At 41.0% G+C, this 27277-nt stretch overlaps 1 protein-coding gene and 1 non-coding gene across 2 annotated transcripts in view; one reads left to right on the top strand and one right to left on the bottom strand.

The window, feature by feature from the left end:
* Positions 1–709: 709 nt before the first annotated feature.
* The window catches only part of SNX9 (sorting nexin 9), a 114253-nt gene continuing 87685 nt past the window's right edge, over positions 710–27277 (bottom strand). The window contains exons 10-18 of the mRNA XM_069487502.1: positions 22400–22530; positions 17653–17756; positions 16219–16322; positions 13000–13077; positions 8745–8821; positions 7499–7588; positions 5949–6063; positions 4131–4222; positions 710–2338 (exon numbers count right to left, since the gene is read on the bottom strand). Of these exons, the coding sequence (XP_069343603.1) occupies positions 2291–2338; positions 4131–4222; positions 5949–6063; positions 7499–7588; positions 8745–8821; positions 13000–13077; positions 16219–16322; positions 17653–17756; positions 22400–22530 (839 nt within the window). The 3' untranslated portion in view covers positions 710–2290. The remainder of the gene's footprint in view (positions 2339–4130; positions 4223–5948; positions 6064–7498; positions 7589–8744; positions 8822–12999; positions 13078–16218; positions 16323–17652; positions 17757–22399; positions 22531–27277) is intronic.
* On the top strand, positions 11372–11433 carry LOC138396159 (U7 small nuclear RNA). The gene has a single exon (XR_011235631.1). It is a non-coding gene; the product is annotated as a U7 small nuclear RNA (small nuclear RNA).

Raw genomic sequence — 27277 nt, 5'->3', positions numbered from 1 at the left:
CAAGCAACCAGTGCCACCTGCTTGACAAGCAGACTGACCTTCTCCTCCACCAGGCCTTCATCTCTCTTCTCCAAATACTTATATACTGTTAATATTTGTACACTGTCAAGATTTGTAAATGTTACTGGTTATAGGTCTTCTGTGCTACCTAAAGGCTGATGCAAATAATTAAAAATCAAAACATCAACGTATATAAGAACCACGTGGTGCATTTGATCCCATAGAGAAGGAAATACATACTATGTCATCAAAATTTTGCCACTTGAAGGAGAATCTTCCCAGTGTCAACCTCCAGTGGATTATCTGTTCTTTCTAACTCTCTTCACTTTCCTGGTTCACAATCAGCTGCCACTGCTCTGTGTATCCCACGTCACCTCCTTTCCTTAGACCCCGTGTCCGTTTTCCTGGCCCCTTCCTCATGGCCATCAGATCAGAACACCTGGGAGGCCCTCCCAGGGCAGCAGTACTTGTCCTTGTGACTCTGCAGCTGGTGGTGATGTGCTCCCAGGACTGGCAATACCGACTCAAGAAACTAAAATTGTTAATCCATGTCAGAAGAAATGTGTTTTGGGGAAAAATTCATTACCTGTATCATTTGCAGCAGCTGAAGTAAAAAGCAATAAACAAAAAGAAGGAAAAAAAAAATCAGACAAAACCACCAAAAACTGTTTTGAAAAAGTGCTTTGAGAATTTACTGTACAGTTTTTTTTAAACAATTTATTTATATGTTGGCTTCTACATGCTTTTACATTTGTGTAAAACATTTATACATATTCTTTACAATTTGTACATATATTAAATGGCTGTATCATAAACACTGTTCTATGGGATTTTATAAAAGAAAAATCAAGTGGGGAAAATTACTTGTAAAACACTAACGAAAACCCGTGATATTGAAGAATAAGACGTTCCCGTATTCACCTTCATTTGATTTCCTCATCTACTCATTTTTTGGTTTCATTTTATTTATGCTGGCCCGGACTTTCCGTTTTCTATAATATAACAGGTCAGAAACAGGAAAGCAGTAAGAGTGAGTGTGGTAAGGCAACTGTGGAAGGCAAACGCTCGTCCGCAGGAGAGACGGTGTGTCTGAGTGTTCGGATTTAAAGCTGACGGTGTGTCAAGGTGCCCTTACCTGAAGTCCTGGTGCTCAGAAAAACTCTGTCTGGAGCTTGGGGTACAGGAAGAGCATCGGTCTGTACTTTCTCTTCAGTAAGAAGCCGGGGATCCTACACACTGTTCAGGCTGTCACCCTTCTCAGTCCCTGAACTTTCCGTGGGGTGGGGGAGTGGGGGGCAGAGGAGCCAGACTGTGCTTTTTATCTTGTCTGACACCACATGGGCCTGCTAGCCTACAGTCCCAGTCAAGTAGGTGCCACCTGTCACCAGCACTTCTCCTTGTGTCTGACGAACAGCTAAGAATACAGAGGGGAAGTGCCTCGGGCCCAGAGGTGTCACCTTTGCTCCTTCCCCCAGATCACTCCTGCGCGCAGGTGTCAGCACAGCTGCTCCTCCCTGGGAGGAAGGCCACAGGATTTTTAAAAGCCCCTCAATTTTCCTGACTTACTCTTTCTGGCATGAAACATGCCTTAACCACAATTAGGAAGAAGTGCACAGAGAGAGCACTGGTCCTCGTGTAAGAGCAACACGCCAGAAACGCCCCCGGCGCCATGGGTGGGCAGGTGGCTCTGCTCATCTGCCGAGCTGTGGTCCCCCCGCCACGCACCCTGAGGGAGCCCCTGCCTCCTCCCTCCTGAAACGTGAGCACTGGAGTCGTAACTGTGTCAGTGGAAGGTACGCAGACCTCCCGAAATGGACAGGAGCCCAGAGGACTGAAAAGAGTTATAAAAATATACAAACATATATATTTTTTTCTTCTGCCATATTTCATATTTTTAAGAAAGCAATTAGTAATTAATTATCTGACATTGGGTAAGAACTTGAAGATTGTAGGTGACTTATAAATTACAATTCTATGTAAAATATCAGTCAGTCGGGGGGAACCCCTAATTTTCCATTCAAAATTCTGATAACTTTAAGCACTTTCCAAAAATAGAGACAATTTCCATTGGCTTAAATAATGGATATGGAAAAGAACAAAAGAAGACCATCCCTAAATAACTGAGGCATTTAGGCTGGTTAATAAAATAAATGCGGTTTTTTGCAAATATTTTTTTCTTTCTTTCCTTTTTTTTCCTTTTTTGATAATAGGGAAAAAAACCACATTTTGAACTGCATTGCCCCAAGTCAGAAAGAAGCACTTCGGAGTTTTCTTCACGTTCCGTCCTGTTCTACATGACCGGGAAGCGGCTGAGGGCCTGCCTCAGCTTTTCTGCAATCTGATGAAACAACAACAGAACAATTTTGAGACGTTACCCCCATTATGAGTTCACAGTATTCTATTATTTACAATTCTTCCAAGTTAAACATTACAGAAATTTAACTGGTCTATCTGGCTCAACTCTGCCTCCACGAAGCTGCTGGAGAGACGGCCCTAAGCCACGGCGTCCCGGCGTCCCCCTGCGAGGTGTCCACGGCACGGTCCCTGGCTCGACTATCCGCTTCTCCTCACAGGGGTCTGCTGGATCGGGTGTTCGTGCCCACTTAGAGTCCCTGCCTCTCCTGGACAAGTCTGAGCTGCAAGGACTCCACTGACGACCACCTCTCCCTGACCACGCCCTGCCCTGCTTGCTGCACGGTACGAAGGCGGCAGAGCCTCTGCCACACAGCTGACGGGCGCTGCGGCCATTCCGCCACGTGCCTGCGCCTCCCCCAGGAGACCACATGAGCTTGGAAGGCACAAATGTATCATTCATCCCTGGATGTGAAACATCTGGAATAAGTGCTTAGTATTACAGATACTCAGTAGATGTCTGCTCCAAGAACAAATGCACAAGTTTTAATAATTCAAGAGTGACTTTGCCATAAAACTATGTTAGATCTGAAACCTGGCAATGTTGTATCAGCCACTTATATTCATACAAAGATACTGATGAAATACATGGTTTTCTATTTTGAATTATAATGTCATTAATAAACATGCCACATTTGAACGTGAAAACTATTTAATAAATCAATAGTATGAGAATTTCTAGAGTTGCCCTTGCATTACTCTCTCACAGAGACAAGTGCAATCTGCCGTACTCTAACACACGATGAAAGGCAAACACACGATGGCATCGACTTAAGAGAAAGTGCGCATGTAGAGAACACAGGCACCACGTCCCGTCAGGGTGAACACTGTGTAGGTGAAGGCTTTCTCTAAGCCAGTCTCCCAAACCAACTGTCCCCAACACGTGACCCACAGCTATGCACCATGCACATCGAGCACAGCCCCCTTTCAAGGATTTGCTGCTGGAGACAGGCATTTTCGGCAGCGTCCAGCCCAAGATGCCACATGCGTGGACGAGAGCTGCGGGCTGGCCTGGCGTCACCCTGAGTCACGTGAGCTAGCACCACTGACGGGGGAGCAGAGTGGGAAACAAGGCCACAGACGGCCAGTTATGAAGTTACAGAGTTTACCTTCAGATGTCTGAGCTTCCATCTGTATGCTGTTAGATCTTTGTTTCTACACTCTCTGGTAAGCAACAAACATACTGTGCAGAGGCATGGAAATTTAAGTTTCCACTAATGTTATCTGAGTGAAAATATTTAAGGCTTCACTGTTTTGTTTTCCTGCTGACATTCCTCTGGTGCTCTGTGAAAACCCCATTCACGGAAAACAAGGGCTGCTTTGGCTTCCTGTGTGGTGCCAGGCTCCTTCCCCCGCTGAGGCCGGAGCCCGAGGGACAGCAGGGTGACCTCATCTCATTCAGCACTGTTCCTGTGCAGAGCGGCACAGAGTGGCTGTGAGCAGGGGAAGGCGCCACACAATAAGGACTTCTTGGGGCCTCACGACTGGCTCCAATACCCCTTCTTCAAAGGGAAACCTTTTTTAACCCAGTGTTATTCAAAAGAAAAGGCAGATGGAATTGAAAGAGATTAAAAAACAATCCTTATTCACAATTTAACCTCCTTTGGTTTATTATTTAGAATTAAAGAATACAAACAGCTTAACTTCATACGGTTGAAGTCATTTACCAGAATCCTCCTCCCAAAGCGCACTCGAAGCACGGACGGGAACCAACTCACCGTTTCGTAAAACTGCACTTGCTGCTCCAGGTAGAGGCGAATGACGCTGTTGTAGTCGTAGATCCGATTGCTGTGGAAGTGATTCATCTCAGCTGCAACCCAAACCAAGACACCAGTCAGTTTTCCCCCCGAGTCTTCAAATGACAACACCTGGTTTCTCTGCTCAGCTACGACTAATCACCCGGCCCTAATCTGGTTGGCTTCAGTGCAGTGCCAGTTCTTGGCAAATCACTTTCTAAAGAGGCTAGAAAAACACGCTGAACAGTTAATGGCAAATACCACTTTCCAGTAGATGGATGATTTTCATTGATTTGCATATTAAATACTCTAAAGCCCAACACAGATGAATCACCCCAATGTGGACTAGTACCCCAACAGCACAGATCAAACAGGAAACAGACTTGCAGGACCCAGTAAGGCACCTGGGGGCCCTGTCCCGCTCCCTCTTGCGCGGCGGCTACTTGGGCAGGTTTCTTGGGAGAGGCCGGCAGAGGCGCGAGGCCCCTCTTCAGCAACGGGGCACGGCTGCCTGAGCCCAACCTCTCACCAGGCAGGAGGATTTCACGCTGGGGGATTACATCCTTCACCTCTGCTGAATACACTGGTTCCCCATCTCTGTCTCCCCATCCCTGCCCCCCAACTCTGCCTCATTACCTCCCTGATGCCCCCCACACCTGCCTGTCCCTCGCACACCGGGCCCCCAAGGTCAGCTGACCTCAGCAGCTAACTGTTCTGACTTTTGCACTCAGTGACCGCAAGTTGTACAAAGCTTATTTATAATGTGGATAACCTCAGACACAAGTTCAAAACCAAATTCCCCATTTCAAACCCTTTGAAACCCAAATCTTCAACAAGGTTTCCACATTTTTGCCACTAGTTGCTTCAGCTCTGGATCTTCCACACACATGCCTCTCCTCCACGGATTCCCAGTCCCGAGGGTTGTTCCTTGGACAAGCCCGCAAATACGCTTCATTCTCTCCTCCCTGGTACATCTTCTTTAGGTCCTTGGCATCTCAGACCACAAAGGGGACGCTCTTCTGCTTGGGCTCCCGGCCTAGCGTCCGCCCTCCAATCCACCGGATTAAACCCTTCCCCCAGGACGATCGCTTGTCTTCCCTCCCTCGAAAGCTTTTAATGGCCTCTTAATGCCCACGTCAAGCCTAGACTCTTCTGTTTGCCTTTCAAGTTCTTCCACGATCATCAAAATTATCTCTCAATAACCTAAAAGTCTGTTTTACTCTTGCAGGCCCATGAGGCAATCCGGTGCCACGATTTTGGGTGCCCTCCCGGTTCTCCTCTGCCCAGGCGTGTGCCAGCCATCCACCCAACAACACAGGAAATACCCACTTGCTGCTCCCCTCGGCTCAAAAACATTCAAATCTATAAAAATTAATATCTTACTAGAGTCAAACTATGCTTAAAGTGATACATCCAAACCCTGTGACATTCCGTGGTCCTGGGGCACTCCTGTCACAGACTGCTAAAAGCCGAACTTTGGAATTTAATAGAGCATTATGATATTAAGGGTTATAAAAGGAATCTTCAATGCCTCTCAAATAATAAAATATACAGGTTTAATCAAGCTGTCATTCATAACTTTATCAGGTAAATGTGTAAAAAATTAAATAAATATTACAGATTTTCATCAACACTGGGATCCTCCAAACAAGGGGCGTATGAAGGCATTTGAAACCAGCTCTTATTTATTTAGCTGTCGTTCACATTTGGATTTCTCTCCAGCAAGGGAAACATCAGCTTTGCTGGGGCCAGGATGGGTGGGGGCAACTCCACTAGTTACTCATAACCCTTTTATCTTACCTTGCAATGCGTAAGACATGGTGCTGACTCGTTTTGCCATGTTCTGTTTGTCCTGTGGGGTGATTTTGCTAGTTGCAACTAGTTTATCACTTTCTTTCACTTTTTCTATTGCTCCCTGTGAAATATAAAATGAAAGAGTATTAATAAAACAAAGCTAAAAGGATGAGTCATTAGTTTAAAATGTAACAATGCTAACACAGTCTGTAACGGACTTGCTACTGAACAGGAAAACATCCCAGCAACATAAGAACAGAAGAAAGCATCTAAATTTAACTTACTTCAAGTCCCTTGGAAGCAAAAAGGTTGCTATTCTTGAAAAATGTAGCTAAGCTAAAATTTACAGTTTTATGCTACAACAGAAGAGAAAACCAAACAGCACTATCTATTACCATCTCTGTAATATTTAGAAGCCACTGCCATTTTAAGAGTAGCACATAATAGGAAAACAGGCATTAGCAGGTTTAGAAAGTTACTTGATTGGCACAGGGTGGAGTATGCACATGGGTACTCTGTCTCTTTTATGAAACAGAATATTTTACAAGCTGGCACTTAAGTGTGCTGACTGTAAGGCTTGGGCTTTCCTTTGATTTCTGTAAGAGGCACTGAATCAATTTAAATTAATACTTAGATGGAAGTGGTTATAAAAACGGCCAAACATTTCCCACTTCAATATCATCACACTGCTTGTTATTTAGGGCTTCCCGGAAAGAAAAACTCTATACTTCTGCATAAATTAGACACCAGGCCTAAAACTCTAACTCTGCCGGCATAAACTCCTACAAGCTAATTGTTCTGAGTTTTGTATTAAGTGGTATAAAGCTTCTAATTTGCCTATGATACCCTTTCATGATATTTAAATTATAAAGCAAAATGCTAAAACGGCCAAATGCCAGGATTAAGATCCCAGACCAGCCCTCAGTAGAGACTCTGCTGACAAATCCAAGCACATCACCACACACTGGAACACTGCAGTTGATCAAGACCCACGACTCACAACGGACGTAACGTGCAGATTTTGAAAATGGAAGAGAAAACCAGAATTCAAAGGTGAGGACACCCTGAACCAATTTTTTATTTAGTTTAAAAACCTTTATGATGGGGGCCGGGCGTGGTGGCTCATGCCTGTAATCCTAGCACTCTGGGAGGCCTAGGCGGGTGGATCGCTCGAGGTCAGGAGTTCGAGACCAGCCTGAGCAAGAGTGAAACCCTGTCTCTACTAAAAATAGAAAGAAACTATCTGGCCAACTAAAAAATATATATAGAAAAAATTAGCCGGGCATGGTGGCACATGCCTGTAGTCCCAGCTATTCAGGAGGCTGAGGCAGTAGGATCGCTTTAGCCCAGGAGTTTGAGGTTGCTGTGAGCTAGGCTGACACCACCGCACTCTAGCCCGGGCAACAGAGTGAGACTCCGTCTTAAAAAAAAAAAAACAAAAAAACCTTTATGATGGGAATAATAGAGATAAACATATAAAAACCATATTGACCATGGCTGTGCAGTCTGCCCTGTTCAGCCGGTGTCGTCCTCTGTTACCGTCTGTGATCAGTTACCTTGTGGGTGCCAATGATATCGGGGAAGCAGCCGAGAAAACCTTTATACTCATGATTACATTCCATCAGGAAATGGAGATCTTTCTTTGGCTAGAACAAGATACAGGTTGGTTGTTACTGGCAGAGCAATAAAGAAAATCAGCGAAAGGAAAACTATTATATCTGAGGACTAGAAATCCTCTATGTGCTACACTAAGGTATTGAGTGTTAGGCGTTCAGACTAGTTTTCCTAAGAGAAAATAATTCCCAAGACTATTTGCTATACTCTGAATCATATGTTGTAAAGAAAATGATAAAACATCATATAATTTTTAAGTAGGTTTGTAAAATTACCTATTTTGAGGTGGCCAATACCATGAGGAAAACAAATTTAGTTAATACTATATGTTTACACACAAGCAAATAAGTTGTTATAGTTTAATGTCCAAATTTTAGCACAGAAAAAAATATTATTAAAAAACCTGGTAATCATTTTAAGTGGCAACTTTAAATTTTTCCTTTTTTTTGAATTTTTAATAGCTATTTTACTCACATTTCTAAAAAATTAATATTTTTTACAAGAATCACCAAAGTAGTTAATGACCACATCAGTGGGGTAGCATGTATGTATATCCACAAACATAACATTTTTAAGAAGTTGTCTGAAAAAAGAAATGGTTTTTTAGTTTAGAGGTTTAAAATAATTTAGATTCCTCTTAAGGGAACTTATCTGTTATCTGGAAAAACACACACCCCTGAAATTGGGCTTCTACAGACTCCAATAAAAGCTACGCAGCTATAACAAGGACCTCCCTGTTAGGGGCTGGTAGCAGGTGCTTTTTCCCCTTCATATTTACCAAAGCTTATTAGTAGCAGGTGCTATCTATTAGCTATTAAATCCTGGACACCATACAACGTAGGCATTGCCTTGCAGTTTAATGGAGAAGGAAAGCCAAGGCTCAGAGAGGCTGAGCGACAGTCCAGACAGATCTGAGCGGCCTTCATCCCTGGACATCGCAGTCCCCGGGCGGCTACGGAGGGATGAGAGGCATCAATACCGCAATGCATTCATTTAGATGTCTTGATGACAAATTTATCCATCCACTTTGACTTAACATAAGAAACACTGTTATAAATACAAATAACAAAGATACACAGGAATAGAAGAGGACATCTATTCAAAAAGTCTGACTTAAGAAAGGTTTTAAATATGTGGATTAGATAGCACAGAATCTTAATTGGAACTGTGTGATGATTATGTTAGTACCTGTTCTGCCACGAGACTGGCAATTTCCTCGTATGTCTTTCCTGCTTCTGTTATTGCGTCATTGAGGTCTGTTTCACCTGAAAATGATTACAGTTTTTATCAGTGGTTATAAGTTACAAATATTTTCTTTTCATCTATTTTATTAAAAATTTATTATAGATTTTATTAGTAAATTTTATTATAGAAAATTCCAAACATTTTGGAAACCAGCAAGCAGAGTATAATGAATCCTCATCACCCATCACCTAACCTAACTCGAAGCTCACAGCCAACCTTTCTTCAGCTACATCCTCCCTACCTCACTGGACACACAACACCTCATCCATAAGTTTTACCCAAAATATAAGGACTCTTTAAAAAATAGGGACAATACCATGACCACGCCTAAGAGCAGGCCATCACTCTGACATAAAGAGGGATCTCAGCGCAAGCTGGCTGCTGAGGTTTCTTACCCTACACATTCTTCTCCCTCACCCCTCTGTCTTGCAAGTTGCCTTTTGTGGGGTGCTGACTAACCCTGGTCATCTGCCTTGGCACCCACATTCTAGGTTTTGCTGACCGCATCTCTGTGTGACACTCAGCACATTTCTCTGTCCCTGTATTTTCTTTACACTAGTTACTGGATCCAGAGGCCTCATCAGATTCAGAAACACAATTTCCAGTTATTTCTGTTTTCTACGATGTCAGAAGCCATGAATGATCATTGTCGAGATCTTTTATTTTAGTGTGGGTTTTCTATCCCACTTCTATCGTTCCACTTTTACTAGCTGAAACACTTCTATAAAGAGCAACTTTATCAGCTTTCTGGTTACCTTGAGGTACAGTTCAAACAAGAAAACGAGGTTAATGGCTGGATTCTTTCTCTGTACACTATTCAGAATAATGAGCTGACCCCCTACCATCCTCCAAAAGGGAGAGTAATTTTTTACAGTATCTTTACAATGCTGGATCTAAATATATTTGATATTCTTCATTCCGTATCAGTTATTATTTTGACCAATGCTCAGATTTTCTTTTCATTGGCCAGTGGAAGGCTCTTCAAATCGGCATCCGAGCTCTTCTGACAGGAGCCTGGGTTCATTTTGGTGGGACGTGGTGTTCAGATACCACCTGTGAGTGCTGTAGGGAATGCTGCTTGCTACTCCATCGGGTAATTGTTTTAGGCCTTTTCAGTGAACAGAGCAAAGCAAATTTGTATTTTTTCAAAGGAGAGAAAATGCATAATTGAATTCATATTGATAATTCCAATTCAAATTTAGGACTTCATAAGTTTTTAAAATTTATTTTAAAACTTTTTTGAAAAAATCTTAATTGTTGAACAGTAACATAATTACATATTTGCTTTACCCTATAATATAGTTTTAGAATAACAATATCAATATTGTATTTCTAACTGTATGATCACTGAAAACCACTAAAATTATTTTGCAGTCTTTTTGACCTTAAGGCATCTGATACTAGAGATGTACAAAGTTACTATTTTAAGGTGCTTTAAAATAATTCCTCTCTGTGTGGTTGTTTTCATTTTGATGTATCAAGTCAGTTGTTTTATTTTGCTTTTGACTATTAGGGATTTTTTTCCCATTTTGCTTTAAGTTTGTTTTCTAATAATTATGTAAACCATTCACACGGTTCCAAAATCAAATCAAATCTATAAAACAAGATAAAATCAGAAGCCTACTCTCCTCCCCACAAATAACCATTTAAAAATTTTTACTGATTACATAATCCATAATATGGAATATTTCATGGATTTGTGTGGGGGCCATGCTAACAGTCTGTGTTGTTCCCATGTTATTTCATGTACTGTTAAAGGAGCATTGAAAGTGGTATTTATATAATCAGAGACATCCTTAGGAGTCCAACTCATCACGGCAAGATGGCATGGCGCAGCACGGCCCAAGACCAACGGCGCTGAGCAGGCGGATGTGGTACGGCAGCACCCAACACCCACCGACCTTCACTGCCCTTGGAAATGGGAGAAGCTGGCAGACAGGAACTTGAACTGTTCTTTACTCAACATAAAACACATACCTCGAGTACTTTTAATACTGGAAAAAGTGTTATTTGCAATATGATATTTAATAACGTGTTGATTGATAATTATAGTACAGGAAATGCTGAGGAATCACCAGTGGCTCCCAGCGCGGGATGTCACTGACGAGCCTTGTGCAGCCGGGCTTGGTATCTTAGGGTCATGCTCGTGCCACCCACTTTCCATCTGGGTGCCATCTCTACTGTGGTGGCCTCATCCCTACTGCCACCTGCAACTTTCTCCTTTCTCCATATCATTACGTTTCTTTTATGCTTTTTCAGGCCAAAATTACATAGACTGTACAACGCTGTAGAGAATCTGACCATTTTGAAGGTATGCGGATTCTACCATATTTTTAAGAGGATGAGTAATATATGCAAAGACTTAATTACAGTATAAAGTCAATGAAGAACTTTAGAAACATTTCCCAGATTACCAACTCTCTTCTCTTTCTCCCCTTTCAAAGACTTTTGGTTCAATTATCTGTACCCTCTACTAATAACAACATCATAATTTAGGCAATAGTGAGCGATACCTGTCTCTTCTAGCACCGCCCAGAACAAGTGAATTGCTATTTTAAAATTCTAAGATTTAGTGTTACAGCTCTTTTAGAATTTGTCTAGCAGGTTTTCTGGTTTTTACTGGAAAACTCTCTACATGGAAAAAAAAATCTGTAATTTAGTTCTGCATGGCTTCTATGATTTCTATGTAATTTTAAATGACCTGGATCCTAAATCTGGGTACATATATTAATATTGTAATCTAGCTACAAACTCTGAAGTTACTGGAAGGATCATTGCTAGGCTTCCATTTGCAGTTAGGATGTAGACGACTGCAAGAAATTGTTACTCTAGCCACAATAAGAAAACACTGAATAAACTAAAAAAGTCATGCTTTTCCATAAAGTCATTGAAGTGCTGTAGGAATGAAGAAATCCAGATTAACTAAATTCAGAAAGGGGTGAGCTCTTCCACCCTGAGCGAGCTGTTGAGTCTGGGCACAGTGTGTGGGAAAGGGAGCCTTCCGTGTGCACAGGAACTTCGCTGGGACTGGGAGGCACCGGCCGGGCTCGGAGGGATGAGGCTGGGCGCCCCAGTGCTGAGCCGGCCCTCCCACAGGGACTCCTGTGGACTAAGAGGCGACGGTGGGAAGCTGTGGGCCGGGCTGAAGAGCAGTGAGAGGGCTCCTAGGTGAGGGTAAGGAAGGCAGAGCCGCAGGTGAATTCTGACATCAGGACCAAGTAGGTGATTTTCCAGCATCTCTGTCACAGATGCTGTCAGGATACCCCAGAGCCACGAAGATGGAGGGGCTCCTAGACCTGGGCCTGGTCCCCAGGCAGTGGTTCTGGTCCTGGCTCTTCCACCAACCCCTTGTTACCTTGGCCAAGATGCTTCTCTTTCTAGGCCTCAGGTTCCTCGAAGAGGCCAACCAAACCTCAAAGCCCCCTTCCTGTCTAAAAGTGTTGACAAGACACAGTTAAGCCAGGCCAACAAGAAACACTGCTATGTGGGAGCTCCAAATCTTACATTTTGGTGAGTCTGACTTCTTATTCCTTAAAATAGTCAGAAACCGACATCCAAAGCACTATCTTCCCTGGGTGTCAGGATAAACGCCTGGTGAAAGCACCAATTCTATTATTTCAGTAAGTGATAGGAGATACTCAGATTTAATAGGTCCTACCTAGCTGACACATGCCTTTTCCTTTTTATAAAGGAAAAGAGCTAACTTATTCTCACAAGTGCTGCCTATGTAAACCATGAACTCTTAACACCATGGGTAAGATATGCATGTATGGGTTAAGTTGAAACAATTATGTGCTAAGGAGAAAATTAGGCATTATGTGTTTGTTACTTGGTCAAATATGTTTCCTTCAAATAACCTTGATGAAATCTGGCCTTTATAAAATAGGAAGACTTGACAGAGTTTGGCAGAGAAATGATATGAAGACTAGAGTCTTACACACCATGGCTACTTGTTTCAGTGAAACAAAAGATTTGAGAGCAAAGAAAGGCAAACAAACTAGTAAGAAAATATAAATTATAAGAACCTTTCACTTTTCTCAAAAGCCATAAGGTGACAGTACAAAATCTTGAGCGTGGCAGCCCAGCCAATTTGCACGTCAGGGACAAGGGGCTTCACTGCAGTTACTGTCTACAAGACCCCAAAGAGGGGACCGGTCTGGATAAGACACCTTTAAAGGCCCAGTGAATAAAGACGTACCTTGATAGCCACTAGAACTAAACACAGTTGCTAAGCTCTGCAAGGCCTTTCCTATCTTCTGATATTCCTTGGGTAGCGCTGAAAGAGAAAAAGGAATAAATTGTTAACTAGTCTTCTGAGCAAACTGAACTTTTGCTATTCAGATTCAACTATTTTCTACATGTGATTACTTTACAATAAAAGACATTTAAAGTGATTCAAAATAGTCTATATTCTTTAATATTCATGCAAAAGTGATTGATTTTTCAATTAATGATTTTTTCAATCAACTATTTTTAACTGACTGATTGTTCAACTAATGGTAGATACTATTCACCACCACCCGACGTTCTCATGTACTGAATGAAACCTAGCAAAACGGAAGCTCCTTTAGGTGAATTCTAGTTTATGAAACACTTTCACACCCTCCCCCGTGCTCGGTCCTCACGATACCCCGCCTACCAGAGGCAGAGACACCTCTCCATGCTGAGGATTAGGGAAATAAGGCTCAGGCAACTCAACTGCTTATCCAAGGTCACAAGGCCAATAAACGGTGGACTTGGCTTGTGAGTCCAAACGCATCGCATTTCCCCCTCTCTTGTGTATATATGTATAAATGATCATTTGCAAACCAATAACCAACCAAACAAAAACTGACAGCAACAAGGTGTGGAGAAAAATACAACAGTCCGACTTCACAGGATCAGGGAGGAAGGGTCTGAGTTTTCTCATCTGTATAATGAGACGATTCAGTAAATGATCCCTATGGTTCCTTTTTAAGGTGCTAAAATTCTAGGATCATTTTGGAGAACTTTCAGAGAAGAGTCTCTGCATCTTAGGCTACTTTCTTTGCATTTGTACATAGTCGCCTGAAAGGTATCTGTGCCTTTCAAAAGAAACCATTATTTGGATTTAAAGACTAATATTTACAGTATTAAAGTAGAAAAAGAAAAATGTCCAGGCCAGAGAAATTTGAAGTAAGGTCTATAAGCTCCTTGTATCAGGAAATACAAATTCAAGCTGTATTAGCTCAGTTAATTTTAATGAATTGTTTATGCTTTTGTGCCTCAGTTTTTGCCTCTCCGCCCGGGGTTAAAGACACTGGCATGTGCTTCACCACATGGAGTGTGAGCTAGAGTTTTCTTTATAGATTAGGAATTTTTAAAAATTATTTTGTGAGAGAAGAGAAGAAAAAAGACATGCCTGAATTAAATCCTAAACAAAGTGCTTCCATCTCTTTCCCCTGTCCCCCAAAAGAGCAGCCTCAAGCCAGTGTTCCTCGTGTTATAAATCTGGCCTTACAGATTACATAGAACAGAGCTGACCAAATGTTAGACATAAAGGATTGAATTCTCTAAAAGAAATCATAGTCCCAGATTTTTGTGATATCCTAAAAAATTCTGACTGTAAGATTCACACATACTTAAAAACACAGCTTTCAAAGAAATAGCTTTAAATGATTTGTTATGATGGCCCTGTAAGAGTTTCTGCCAAAATGACCTTTGGCACTGAGGCTCTCTGTTTATGCTTTAGAGAACAGTGCCACTCCCATTTTGTTCATGAGTCACTCTGTGTGACCCAAGACTTGACACAGAAGTTGTTTTCTAGAAGCTGCACTTGTAAATATATTTTTCAGGCTTATATCTAGGGCACAGTATCATACTTCCTTGCCATGGGGAAGGAACAACTGCTATCCCTGCTGGTAGCTGCCCCTCCAGCAGGACGAGCTGCATGCTGCCAACTGCTCTGCTGATGTGCAGTAGCATGTGGATGGCAGGGGCCACTGGGATGGGGAGACGGACACTGGCCAATGGCACAGGCAAGACAGGGCCTGGCAAACTTTCTCTGCGAAGTGTCAGATAGTAAATAATTTAGGCTTTGTGGGGCCAAAAGTTTCTGTTGCAACTACTCAACTCTGCCACTGTAATACAAAATAGCCCCAGACAATACATAAATAAGTGGGTGTGGCTGTGTTCCAATAAAACTTTATTTATAAAAATAGGCAGCAGGCTGCATTTGGTCTGCAGACCATAGTTTGCTGATTCCTAATGTGAAGCTTAGATTTCCAGGTCTGGATATACTAGTAATAGATCTTAATATTGCTATTGCCTTTGCTGTGCGATTTTATTAATTCATCCACAAGTCACCCCAAGTTTAGTTTCCTGTTCATTAAAATTATTCTTGGATTTCAAATGCTGATTCTTTCCTTTTATTTAGAGGAAAAACACCACCTTAAAAAATTCTTTACAAAAATAATTAAGCCCTTTCCTATACTGAGTACCAAACGGCTGATATAAAAGTGTGTCTATATTATTCTTACAAAAGTAGAAGCCATTTTTCTTTAAAAAATAATAACTGAATACAACGAATATTCCTGTAGGGTGTTATGAGTTGAAGGCTGGAGAATGCGTAGTGACAGGCTAGCAGCGCTCGCTCTTCTCTGTGCCACCAGCAGGGGCAGGACAGACACGGGGGAGAGAAACCCCTAGTAGTCAGGACACCTGCGGGAAATCAACTGCAGTGGCCGCCCCAGCGTTTCAGTGAGGTTGGGAGCATTGGGGCACAATAGGGGACCGTGCTGCGGCATTTTCCCCATAGCTGGACAGCTGACAGCGCTTCTCTATCCTGGGATATCTGACAACAGAGCTGCATAGTTCTAGGGAACATGGGCAGAAAGGGTTTGCAAAACGACTCTCCAAACGAACGAAAGGGAGGGAGGCAAGAAGTTCTTGGGGACATGCAGGAGTGGGCAGAAAGCCGTGACTGACACTGTCACCCTCCCCTCAGCAGGGCTCCCAGTCTGAGCCGGCTGACGTATTTTCTATTCCAACTATACTGGCTTTTCCTAAAAATTATGGCTTTAGTCACGTATACAGTATCTTATCAAATGAACAAAGATTAAAAAGTAAAATCACGAGGTTAAAACTAAATTACAAGTACCTTTTAAACATGCAAAAAGATTAACTTTCCATGGATTATAAAGCCCAAAATGACTGGAACTACTGAGCAAACACGGTGTTTTTTATGAGATTTCTTGAACTGGCTTTGTTAGAGTCAATTTTCTATTGTTTAACTTGGGTGGAGACGCTCACTTAAGCAGAATTATAGGCGTGACATTACTGTGGTTCACCCAATTCACTTCCGTTTGAGGTAGCAGGTTCCCCACTAGGACAAGGGTCATTAAACCGCGCCTTCCCTGCCAGCTGGAAGCCCACCCCGGCCGCGAGGAGTGGCACCTACGTCCTGTGCACCGCTTCCAGTGCTCCTGCCCCACGGTCAGCAGCTCCTTCACGCCGTCGTCCATGGCCTTGGTGAACTTCCCCACGGCATCGCACTTCTGCTCTCTGGGCACAGCCAGCGCCAGGCACACGGGAGGAGGAAAGACAAGGGGTCAGGGGGACTCAGACCACACATAACCGCAGGTACTTGCTGTATATAACCTTGCTTCCTTTCCCCCCTCAGTTCCTTGGGAATTTTAACTAAAATTATTAGAAAGTAAATAAAATCATCATTTCTTGAATATCTTATTCAGTGAAATTCCAATCATTGGAGGTACCATCAAATCTATAAAACAGTATGGGCTGCTATGATAGCTGCTCATTGATTCCAACAAGTACTCTAATGAAACAGACAATAATCTGAATGCATAATCACCTAAGTGATACTTAAGATGTCTGTTCTTTAAGGATGTAAAAAGTATAGTTACCTTGGTACTAATTGATCAACACGTATGTGCACATATGGAAGTAACATTCACTGGGGATCAGGCGGGTGGCGGGGAGGGGATGGGTAAATTCACACCTAGTGAGTGTGGTAAGCACGGTCTGGGAGGGGCACACTTGTAGCTCTGACTTGGGTGGTGCAAATGCAATAGATGTAACCCAAACGTTTGTAACCCTGTAAAAATTTTGTAATAAAGAAAAAAAAGTATATTTACCAACCTGAAAAGACCATCACAGTATACTTTTAAATGAAAAAAGCAGCTGTACAGTGTGAGGTCGTTTCGGTTTAAACAAATAATTTTTCCTATAACTACATACACCCAGAGGAGGGTCTGGAAGACCACACACAAACTTTAACATGATTTTCTCTCTGGGTAGCTGAAAGACTGTGTGTGCATATGTTTCTTTGACTATATTTTTGGTAACATATAAGCAATGATTTTATGATAAGAAAAAAAACTTCTTTAAAAAAAGATTTATTAGTCCTCATACAGAAAAGGAAATACCCTCAAGTTTCACCTGAGGCTGTATTAAAAAAAATTAAATGATTAAAAATAACAGATTAAAAAAAAAATGTCCACAAAAAGTGGGTTAGAGTTTGCTTCCTGCAGGGCCATGTTCAAAGATTTTTGCCTTGCTGAGTATTACGTGGGTGTCGGGTGGCTCCGTGCCATTCGGTTCCATCACATTTTATTGGAAATAACTACCAAACACTGTGTCAACTATGAAATCACTGACTTCAAGGAAGCAGATCTCAGTCTGATGTTACAGTTAGAAAGACAGTACTTCTATGTACTAATGTTTCTCTTGTCATCTGACTACAAACCCCATTCATTTTGTAAACTCTAATCTGATGATCTGAATTTCAGCTGTGGCTATACTGGGCAAGACTTGTAAGCCAAAGGAGGTGGATGCGGACTGAGAGAAAGGAAAGTTTGGCAGCGTCTCTCACATTTCTGTTAAGTCCAAGTCAGGTGCCTCTGGTTCCATGGTGGAAAATATCATCACTCCTGCCAGCTCGTCTTTCTCAGCCTTCCTCTTTCCAGTTTTCCATTCCTGTAAATGAGTACATTACAATGTAACGTGGCGAGCAGAGTCAAACTGGTCTCCCAAAGTTCCCTAATGGAATCAGCTCGCTGATCATCTCTCTCTCTCTCATGTTCAGGAAGCAGCTCCCACTCCATCTCCCTCTGTACCACGGGCCAAATCCCCACATAGCTCAAACGTAAGCTCAGTGCACGAACAGTGTCGCTTCACAGAACGGTCCTTATAAGACCAAGTCTTTTGAGAGTGAACTGATTTAGCCACATTCCTTTTCCAATAGCTATCAATATAAATGCAATGAATAAACACAACCTGTAGATGTTGACAAAGTGCCTGAAATGTTTAGGTTAACTGTTTTCTAAAAAAGGTAAATGCTTTTCTAAAATATAAGATAGGATACAATATTATGAGCTATTTTTTAAAAATGTATTATTTTAAGATATACACACAGAGAGGAAAGTGCCCAAAGCAAAAATATACAGTGCAATGAATTCTAACAAAAGAATACCTGTGTAACTATCACCTCGGGTGGGAAAAGACCCCGCTTTCCAGAAGCCCCCTTATGTCCTTTCCCAGTCACTGCCACCCACTCCCCTCCCCTACAAGGGTAATCATTATTCTTTCATGGTTTTCATTTCCTTGTTTTCTGCTACTGTTTGTGTCCCCTCCAAAATTCATGTGTTGAAACTTAAAGGCCAACATGATGCCGGTGCCTTGACCTTGGACTTCCAGCCTCCATAACTGTGAGAAATAAATTCCTGTTCTTTATAAACTACCCAGTCTCAGGTATTTTGTTACACCCGCATAAACAGACTAAGACACTTTGTTTAGCGTTTTACCACCTAAGCATGCATCCTAAGCTACTGTTTTGTCAGTTTTTTCAACTAGCAAAGAACCCTATAATACGCATTCTTCTGTGTCTGGCTTCTTTTGCTCAACATTGCTTAGGAACTATTAATATATTCACACTGTTGTAAATAGCCATAGTTCGTCCGTCTCATTGTGGTATAATATTCTGTTGTATGACTATGCCCCAATTTATTTATCCATTCTACTACTGGTAGCCACCCCATCAAATGACGAATAAAGCTGTTACGCACACTCCTCCTGGTGCACATGTGCACGCGTGTACCTGGGAGTGGCAATGCTGGGTGAGCTTCAGTAAATGCCGAACTTTCCCGAACTGGCCTCACCAACGTGCCACCAGCAGAGCCCAGCAGCACCTCAAGAAGACCCTTGGTATGGTCAGTTTTTCTAATTTTAGCCATTCTGGTAAGTATGTAGTAGTATCTTATAATGTTTTGGTTTTAATTCACATTTCTTCATTGCTAATGAGATTAAGTACTTTTCTACACATGTGATGTCTTCTTTTGTGAAGTACATTACCAAACAGCCTATTTTTCTACTGGGCCGCTTATCTTTCTTAGCAATTTGTATAGGTTTTCATATATTCTAAAATCTAGCCCTTTGTTGGTTATACATGTTGCAAACATCTTCTACTCAGTGGCTTTTCACTTTTACTAGCACTTCTAAAAAAAGAAGTTCTTAATTTAAATGTCTAACTTACCCATCTCTTTCTGTACGGTTACTCTTTTTTTGTGCCTTATTTCAGAAGTCCTTCCCTACTACAGGGATATGAAACTATTCTACATTACCTTCTGGAAGCTTTACTGCGTTGCCTTTTACATTTAGATCTGTGAACCATTTGGAATTGGCTTTTTCAAAACTGCATACAATGAAAACTTCCAAACATAAAAAAAAGTGGAGAGAAAAGTACAATAAGCCCTTACAGACTCGGCTTCAACGTTTTGCCAATCTTCATGGCGAAAGCTCTCAGAACATCAGTGGCACAGGCGGCTTCCCATGATGCCGTTTCAATAGTTATTCACTTCAATCTACACACTTTCCAAGAATGTCACCCCCTCTAAATTAGAAATGATCACTGTCGTCTATAAGTACTTTGGTGCCTCCATGTTGTGGGAGAACTTTTATCTCCAACTTTCACACCAACTGGTTAAATTTCTCCACCCTCACCTTTAGGGCCTAATCCAACAGCTACCACTGATGCTTGCAATACTTTTCAGATTTTTCTGGAAGCATAATGCCTCCTTTGGCTACAGTTTTGGCATATTCCTTTCAACCAGTGTTCAAAGAGCAGAAAAAATTTTCCAAATGTCTCGCCACGACGCCACAAGAGACCCGTGGCCCAGTCCTCAGCGCACTCGTGCACTTGCCTGCGGCCGCTGCCCAGGAACTGCCAATCTTGTTTCATAGCTACTCTCCTCCATTCTGTCTTTGTTTGTTTGTTCTTGGTTTTCTTTGCTTACTTTAAAGGAAATCTCAGCTATCATATCATTTCACTTGTAAATACTTCGATATGTATCTTTAACAGATAAGTTCATGTTTTAAAAACACAACCACAATACGGATATCAACCCTAACAAAATCAACCGTAGATCGTTGTGCGTAGATCGTTGTGCGGTAGTGAGCACATTTCATTCCCCGACCCCCACTCCGAGGCATCCAACTGACCCAGCACCACTCACTGAAAAGACTGTCCTTACCCTACTGCGCTCACAGTCGCCTTTGTCATAAAGCCAGCGTCCACTCTCTTCTGTTCTACTGGTCTGTCTGTCTAGCCTTATGCCAATACCACACTTTTAAAACTCTTTTATCTTTACAATGAGTTTTGGCATCCAATCCTACTTCATTCTTTTCCAAGAGCATCTTGGCTATTCTGAGTACTTTGATTTTAGGCATAAGTCATTTTTATTGTTTCCAATAAAAATGAGACACAGTATTAGAAAATTTATTTAGGTCTTCTTTTATATTTCTCTCAGTAGTGTTTCATAGTTTTCTATGCAAATATTTTATAACATTTTCTTGTATTTATTCCTAGATGTTTGATACTTTTGATGCTATTGTAAATGGTAGTTTTTTTTAGACTTTCAATTTCTGGTTTTGCTGATAAATTTGCAATATCTTGTATCCAGTTACCTTACTAACTAACCACTTTTAATATTTTCTCTATAGATTCTTTGGGATTTTCTGTGGCCATCATTTATTTACATGAGCTGCTACTGACCACAGAATCAGTTTTTATCTCATTCTACACTGTCATTTATCAGGTGAAGAAATTCTGGCCCAAAGAGATTAAATGCCTTCACCAAGATCACAGGGGCAGTTAGAAGCAGAGCTAACACAAGAACTCAAGTGCTCTGAGTGCAACTGTTCTTTTCTCTCTCACACCACTTGTATGGTGAGCTGATCAATCTTTGAAGGTGGCAGCCATTCAAACAAAACCACCAATGTCTAGGATTTATTATTATTCTTAAACCCTACCATGCATAAAACATGACCTTTAGAAGTGCTTTCTAAATCAAATCCTTGGCAAATCAATCAAATAAGCTCTTGTTAAAGTCTTGTGGGAGTCAGGAGGGCAGCACACTTGGAAGGGTTCCATGTGTTTTTTTGTTGTTTTTTAACTACAATGTAACAAAACACTAAACTCACTCAAAGAACTTAGTTTCACTACTGTATAGCTTCATGCCATAAATACTGTGACTGAGTATCATCCCTCACCAGAAGAACTAGGGCTTGCTAGAACAGCCTACAAGGAAGGCTAGGCCTATGATATTTACAAATTCACAAAGAAATGCTGAAGCATTTCAATGTTTTCTAATTCCCTACCCAGCAACGTCAAAAGATCCTGTCAATTCTAGAAATAGGCAATAACTGAAAGCAAGGACCAAATATTGATACCACGTTAAGTGTATGCACATGCCTACAAACATATACAGATAGAATACTAATATTTAAGACTTACTGTAAATGTGTTCACTTCAAGGGAAAAGTGCTACAAAGTTCCAGTAGGATATATGATATTCTATTATTTGATTAAAGACAAAAATAACTACATAATTTTTTTCCAGGATCATATTTAGCATCTGCTGTTGCTTCTGAGCTAACTCACACTTTTATTCTTAGAGTGTTTTCTAAAATATGTAATATTTGCCATGGAGAAAAAGTCTTTAGAGAATAAAATGATACAATAAAGAGTACAGTAAATGCTTATTCAGAGTGAACCTATTTTCAAAGTAGATGTCAGGCAACCAGGTTTTCTTGACTTAAATAAAGAACCGATGACCGCCGGCAGAATGACTGGCCACAGGGTGAGCAGAGACCAGCGTTTACTCTGGACTCACAGCTACAGCTGTGGAAAAACAGCCTGCTCCAAGCACAGGGCTCACCTCTGACTCTGCTCTTCCTTTCCTAAGGCTGCTGCATCGCGAGGTCACAGGTGATCAGAAGAAATCATTCACTCTACTCCCCTCCCTTCATACTGCTAACGCCCTTCCTAGTTTGGGGTATATTTTATTTTTAAAAGCATCTGGAAAAAAACTGCTCACCTATCACATCCTCCACCGGCCCTCCCTGCCCCTGCCGACGCTGAGGCCATCAATCCCCAAGAAAGGGCAGGCAGCTCTTCACACATCATGATGAGTCCCCATGGTTGGGATTTAGATTTCTGTCCCCTCATTGTCATTGGAAGAAGTGAGAACTAACCAACACACTTTTAACTACTTTCAGACATAAATTTGGCATGAACGTGAAAACTCTCAGATCTCTAAGACCATAATAATAAAATGTCCTACCTTCTCATCTCGGAAATTCAGGAACTGCTGGAAAAGCTCACTTTCTGAGATGACGGGATGCCGGCACATTCTGGTCACCCAGGCCTGAAGTCGCTCCATGCGCATTTTGATAAATTCCTCTTCAAAGCGGCCTGCAAGAGACAGACGAAGAGTCACGTACAACGTGGTCTGACTTGAATTACTATTACTGTGCTATACCTGAGAAACCATTCACATGGCTGTTGGCTACGGGGTGGAAAGCTATGTGGCAAGTGGCAAACAACGGTGACTTTTCACTAACCTAAGAACAGGAACAGAGTGAATGCTCAAACTCCCACAGGTAAGATCCAGTGACTGTTAATTTTTAAATAAGAAATTCCACTTTAACACACTAACAACTCTTTTGATTGTGACAAGAATAATTACAGCCTCAGAGTGCTATTTTCTTTAAGAATTGCTATAAAGTGCAAAAAAATTGAACAGGAAATCTTATCTCAACATGAAAAACTAACATTAGGCCAGTTTCTCTGTGGCCACACGAAGCCTCAGAGGCAAGAAAGGAGTCGTAAGCGGAATTTAAAGTCATCCTTACAAACTACAAGACATTTCTATATTTATAAAAATGTATCCAAATGTAATATAATCTACAAACATGTAAGTTTAAATTTAATGTTTAGGAAAGTAACTTAGGGCTGTAGCTTTTTTCTCCATCTTGTTTTTTAAACTACTTAAACTGAAAACAGCAAAGGAATTTCTCCATGAATGCAATAATGACAGTTATTCCAATAGTGAATGCTATTCCAGAACTTATGAGCATATTAAAATAAAGTTTAATGAGTAATCATTTGTTTTAAAACGTAGAAAATTAGCTTGACAAGCATGACACACCAAACATCAAGTGAACGCTGAGAATTTTTATAAGCCTACTAAACAAAAATTAGTATTAGCTGAAAGGCTTCTCCAGGCAGAAGTTCTAGCTATGGCCAAGCGAGGCGAGCAGCTAACCCTGTCACCCGAAAGCAACTATAGAGCTGGACAACACTGACAAGAACAACCAGATCAGAGCTCTGGAAGTCAACCAAAGGCAAAGAGCCATCTGAGAAGTGTTTATGCCTGAAAAACTGAACTTCAGGCAAGAACAGTGGGAATGTGTGGCATTCTGTCCATGTGCTCCCTTGCCCGCTACTTGGTTGACAAGGAGGTGCTGCCAGAGCGGGGCAGGCTGTGAAGATCGGCAGCTGTGGCTTCCCCGCTGGGGTGGAAGGAGGCTCACTTGGAGTGGTGGGAGATGTCCACGTTCAGTGGTGGTGTCAGTGGCAGTGATAATCTCAGAGGTGGGTGAACAGGGAGGGCCGTATCAGCCCAGGTTGCATGGTTGAACCAACCATGTTCCAGGCTGAGGCCGTGAGTATAAATGGTGGAGACTAGACAGGGTCCAAGCCAGCCACACACTCGTGACCAACTCCGAGGCTGCACACACAAGTAAAGGAGACACAAAAGGGCCCAGAAGGAATTAAAGCCAAAATAACTTGAAAATAACTTGAGCTTTGAATGCACTCCCTCAGCCTACCCAGTTCCATCGACAGAGATGAGAAGCCTTATTGGCTTGAGGTGGGTGAGCACCACCTCTGTTCAGTCTTAGGCTGACTGCCTACCAACCCACACAGACGCAGGAGCAAACTCTAGGGAGCCAAACGTAAAAAATAAGTAAACATAGTAATAGCTGAGCTGCAGAGGAGACAGATTTCAGAGATTTAGCCTAGGTAAGTTACATAATAGACAAACAAACATAAAGCAGAAACAACCTTCTGAGAGATAAACTCAGAACACAGAGTTGCTAAAATATATTCTCAAAAATGTCCAGGTTTCAACAAAAAATTAGTCAACTTTTATTGATTTATCTTCAGATTTTTTTCTTCTGCTGTCTTGAGAATCTTCTGCTGAGCCTCTACAGTGAACTTGTATGAAAAGAAACAGCAAGATATGACCCATACTGGGGGAAAGAAGCAGTCAATAGAAACTGTCTCTAAGTGTCCTCAGATGTTGAATTAGCAGGGCGGGTAGAGGGGGGAGACCAACAAAGTGGCAGAAAAAGCAGGTTCTACAAATATATTCAAAGAAAAAAAGGAAGTCATGCTTAAAAAATTGAAGAAAAATATGACAGAGTCAGCATACAGAGATTCTCAAGGAGAAGACAGAAATTAATGGAAATTCTGGAGTTAAAAGTACAGTAACTAAAATAAAAAATTCACTATGAGACCAGCATTTGCCCTGATACCAAAATCAAAGACATTACAAGAAAATTATAACCTCATGAACCAAATCCTCAACCAAAAATTAGCAAACCGAATCCAGCAATATATAAAAAGAATAATGCATCACCATCAAGTGAGGTTTATCCCAGGAATGCAAGGGCAGAGTTCAGCATTGGAAAGCTGATCAAGGTAATTCACCGTATTAACAGTAAAGAAGAAAAACCACCTGATCACTTCGACAGATACACAAAATATATCTGACAAAATTCAGCATCTACTCCTGAAGAAAACTTTCAGCAAACTCGAAAAAGTTGTTCCTTAACTTGATAAAAGGAAATCTACAAAAAACCTACAGCTAATATCCTACTTAATGGCGAAAGACTGAACACTTTTTCTCGAAGACTGGGAACAAGGCAAAGATGTCTGCTCTCACCATGCTCATTTAACATCGTGCTGGAGTCCTAAGCAGTGCAAGGAGGCAAAAACAGACACAGAAGGGATGAAGATTAGAAACGATGAAATAAAACCGTCTCTATTTGAAGATTACATGATTGTCTACATAAAAAAAAAAAAATTCCAAAGAATCCAGAAAAAAGCTCCTGGAACCAGTAAGTTTATTTAGCAAGGTCACGGATGAAAGGTTGATATATAAAAATCAACAGTATATGCAACAAACAACAGGAAAACAGAAAATTAAAAAAAACATTACCATTTACAACAAAACACTCCCCAATGAAATTCTTACATATAACAAAATACACGCAGAATCTATATGCTGAAGATTACAAAACACTACTGAAAAGCAAATATATTTGTATTCATGGATTAGAAGACTAGATATCAAGGTGTAAAAATTGATCTATAAAATCAATGCAATTCCAATCAAAATCCAGCATGATCATTTATAGATATCTACAAACTGACATTTAAATTTACAAGGAAAGGCAAAAGAAAAAGAACAGTCAAAAGAATTTTGTAAAAGAACACACTATCTGATTTAAAGACATATCATAAAACAAAACTAACCAAAACGGTGTGATGGACACATAAATCAATGGAACAGGAAAGAATCCAGAAATAAACTCACATATATGGTCAAGTGATCCTTTTTTTTTTTTCCCAAAGGTGCAAAGAAGATTCAACAGGGAAAGGACAGTCTTTCCAAAAACTGGTATTAGAACCACTGGATATCCAGATGCAAAAAAATAATGAGCCTCTAACCATACAGTACACCATATACAAAATTTAACCCAAAACACATCACAGACCTAAATGTAAAACCTAAAACTATAAAATCTTTAGAACAACATGTGGTGAAGTTGGTCTTAGCTATGGTACCTAAAGCATAATCCATAAAGGAAAAATTTCATACAATGGACTTCATTAAAATTAAAAGCTTTCGTTAGGCAAAAGACACTGCTAAGAAGATGAAAAGAGAAGCCACAGCTGAGACAAATTATTTGCAAATTACATATCTGACAGAGGACTTGCTTCCCGAATATATTGAAAATCCTCAAAATTCAACAACAATCCAATAAAAAATGGGCATAAAATTTGAACAGATACTTTACCAAAGAAGATACAAGGATGGGAAAAAGGGCATGAAAAGATGCTCAACACCAACTGTCATTAGAGAAATATAAATTAAAACCACAATGAGATACCACTGCATACCTATTAGATTGGGTAAAATTAAGAAAAACTGACACTATCAAATGCAGGTAAAGATGTAGAAGTACTGACACTCTCCCACATCGCTGGTGAGGATTTCAAAATTGTGCAGCCGCTTTGGAAAACAGTCCAGCAACATCTTTTTTTTTTCTTTTCCTTTTCTTTTCTTTTTTTTTTATTTATTTATTTATTTATTTTTTTATTTTTTTATTTTTTTTTTTTTTTGAGACAGAGTCTCACTCTGTTGCCCAGGCTAGAGTGCCGTGGCGTCAGCCTAGCTCACAGCAACCTCAAACTCCTGAGCTCAAGCGATCCTCCTGTCTCAGCCTCCCGAGTAGCTGGGACTACATGCCCGGCTAATTTTTTTCTATAGTTTTAGCTGTCCATATAATTTCTTTCTATTTTTAGTAGAGATGGGGTCTCGCTCTTGCTCAGGCTGGTCTCGAACTCCTGAGCTCAAACGATCCGCCCACCTCGGCCTCCCAGAGTGCTAGGATTACAGGCGTGAGCCACCGCGCCCGGCCATTTTTTTTTTTTTTTTTTTTTTTAAATTTTTTTCCATTCTCGGGTGTACTGAAGCAACATCTTAAATGTTAAACATATACCTACAACATGACTCAGCCCTTCTACTCCTAGTTACCTAAGAGAAACAAAACCTTACGTTGATACAAAAACTTGTATGCAAATGTTTATAGCAGCTTTATTCGTAATTGCCCCAAACTAGAAAATCAAATGTTCTTCAATGCCTGCGCGGATAAACAAACTACAGTATATCCAGACATTGGAATACTACTTGGCTATGAAAAGAAACAAACAAGATACAGCAAGACAGATGAATCTCAATGCATTATGCTAAATACAAGAAGCCAGACTCAAAAGACTATGCAGTATCTGCTTCCATTCAAAATGATACTCCAGAAAAGGCAAAGTTACAGGGACAAAGAACAGATCAGTTGTTGCCATGGTTAGGACT

This window comes from Eulemur rufifrons, chromosome 15, assembly GCF_041146395.1.
Source record: "Eulemur rufifrons isolate Redbay chromosome 15, OSU_ERuf_1, whole genome shotgun sequence".
Classification (NCBI taxonomy): Eukaryota; Metazoa; Chordata; class Mammalia; order Primates; family Lemuridae; genus Eulemur; species Eulemur rufifrons.
The sequence above is the reverse complement of the archived record's forward strand: the minus strand, read 5'-3'. Positions and strand labels throughout refer to the sequence as shown.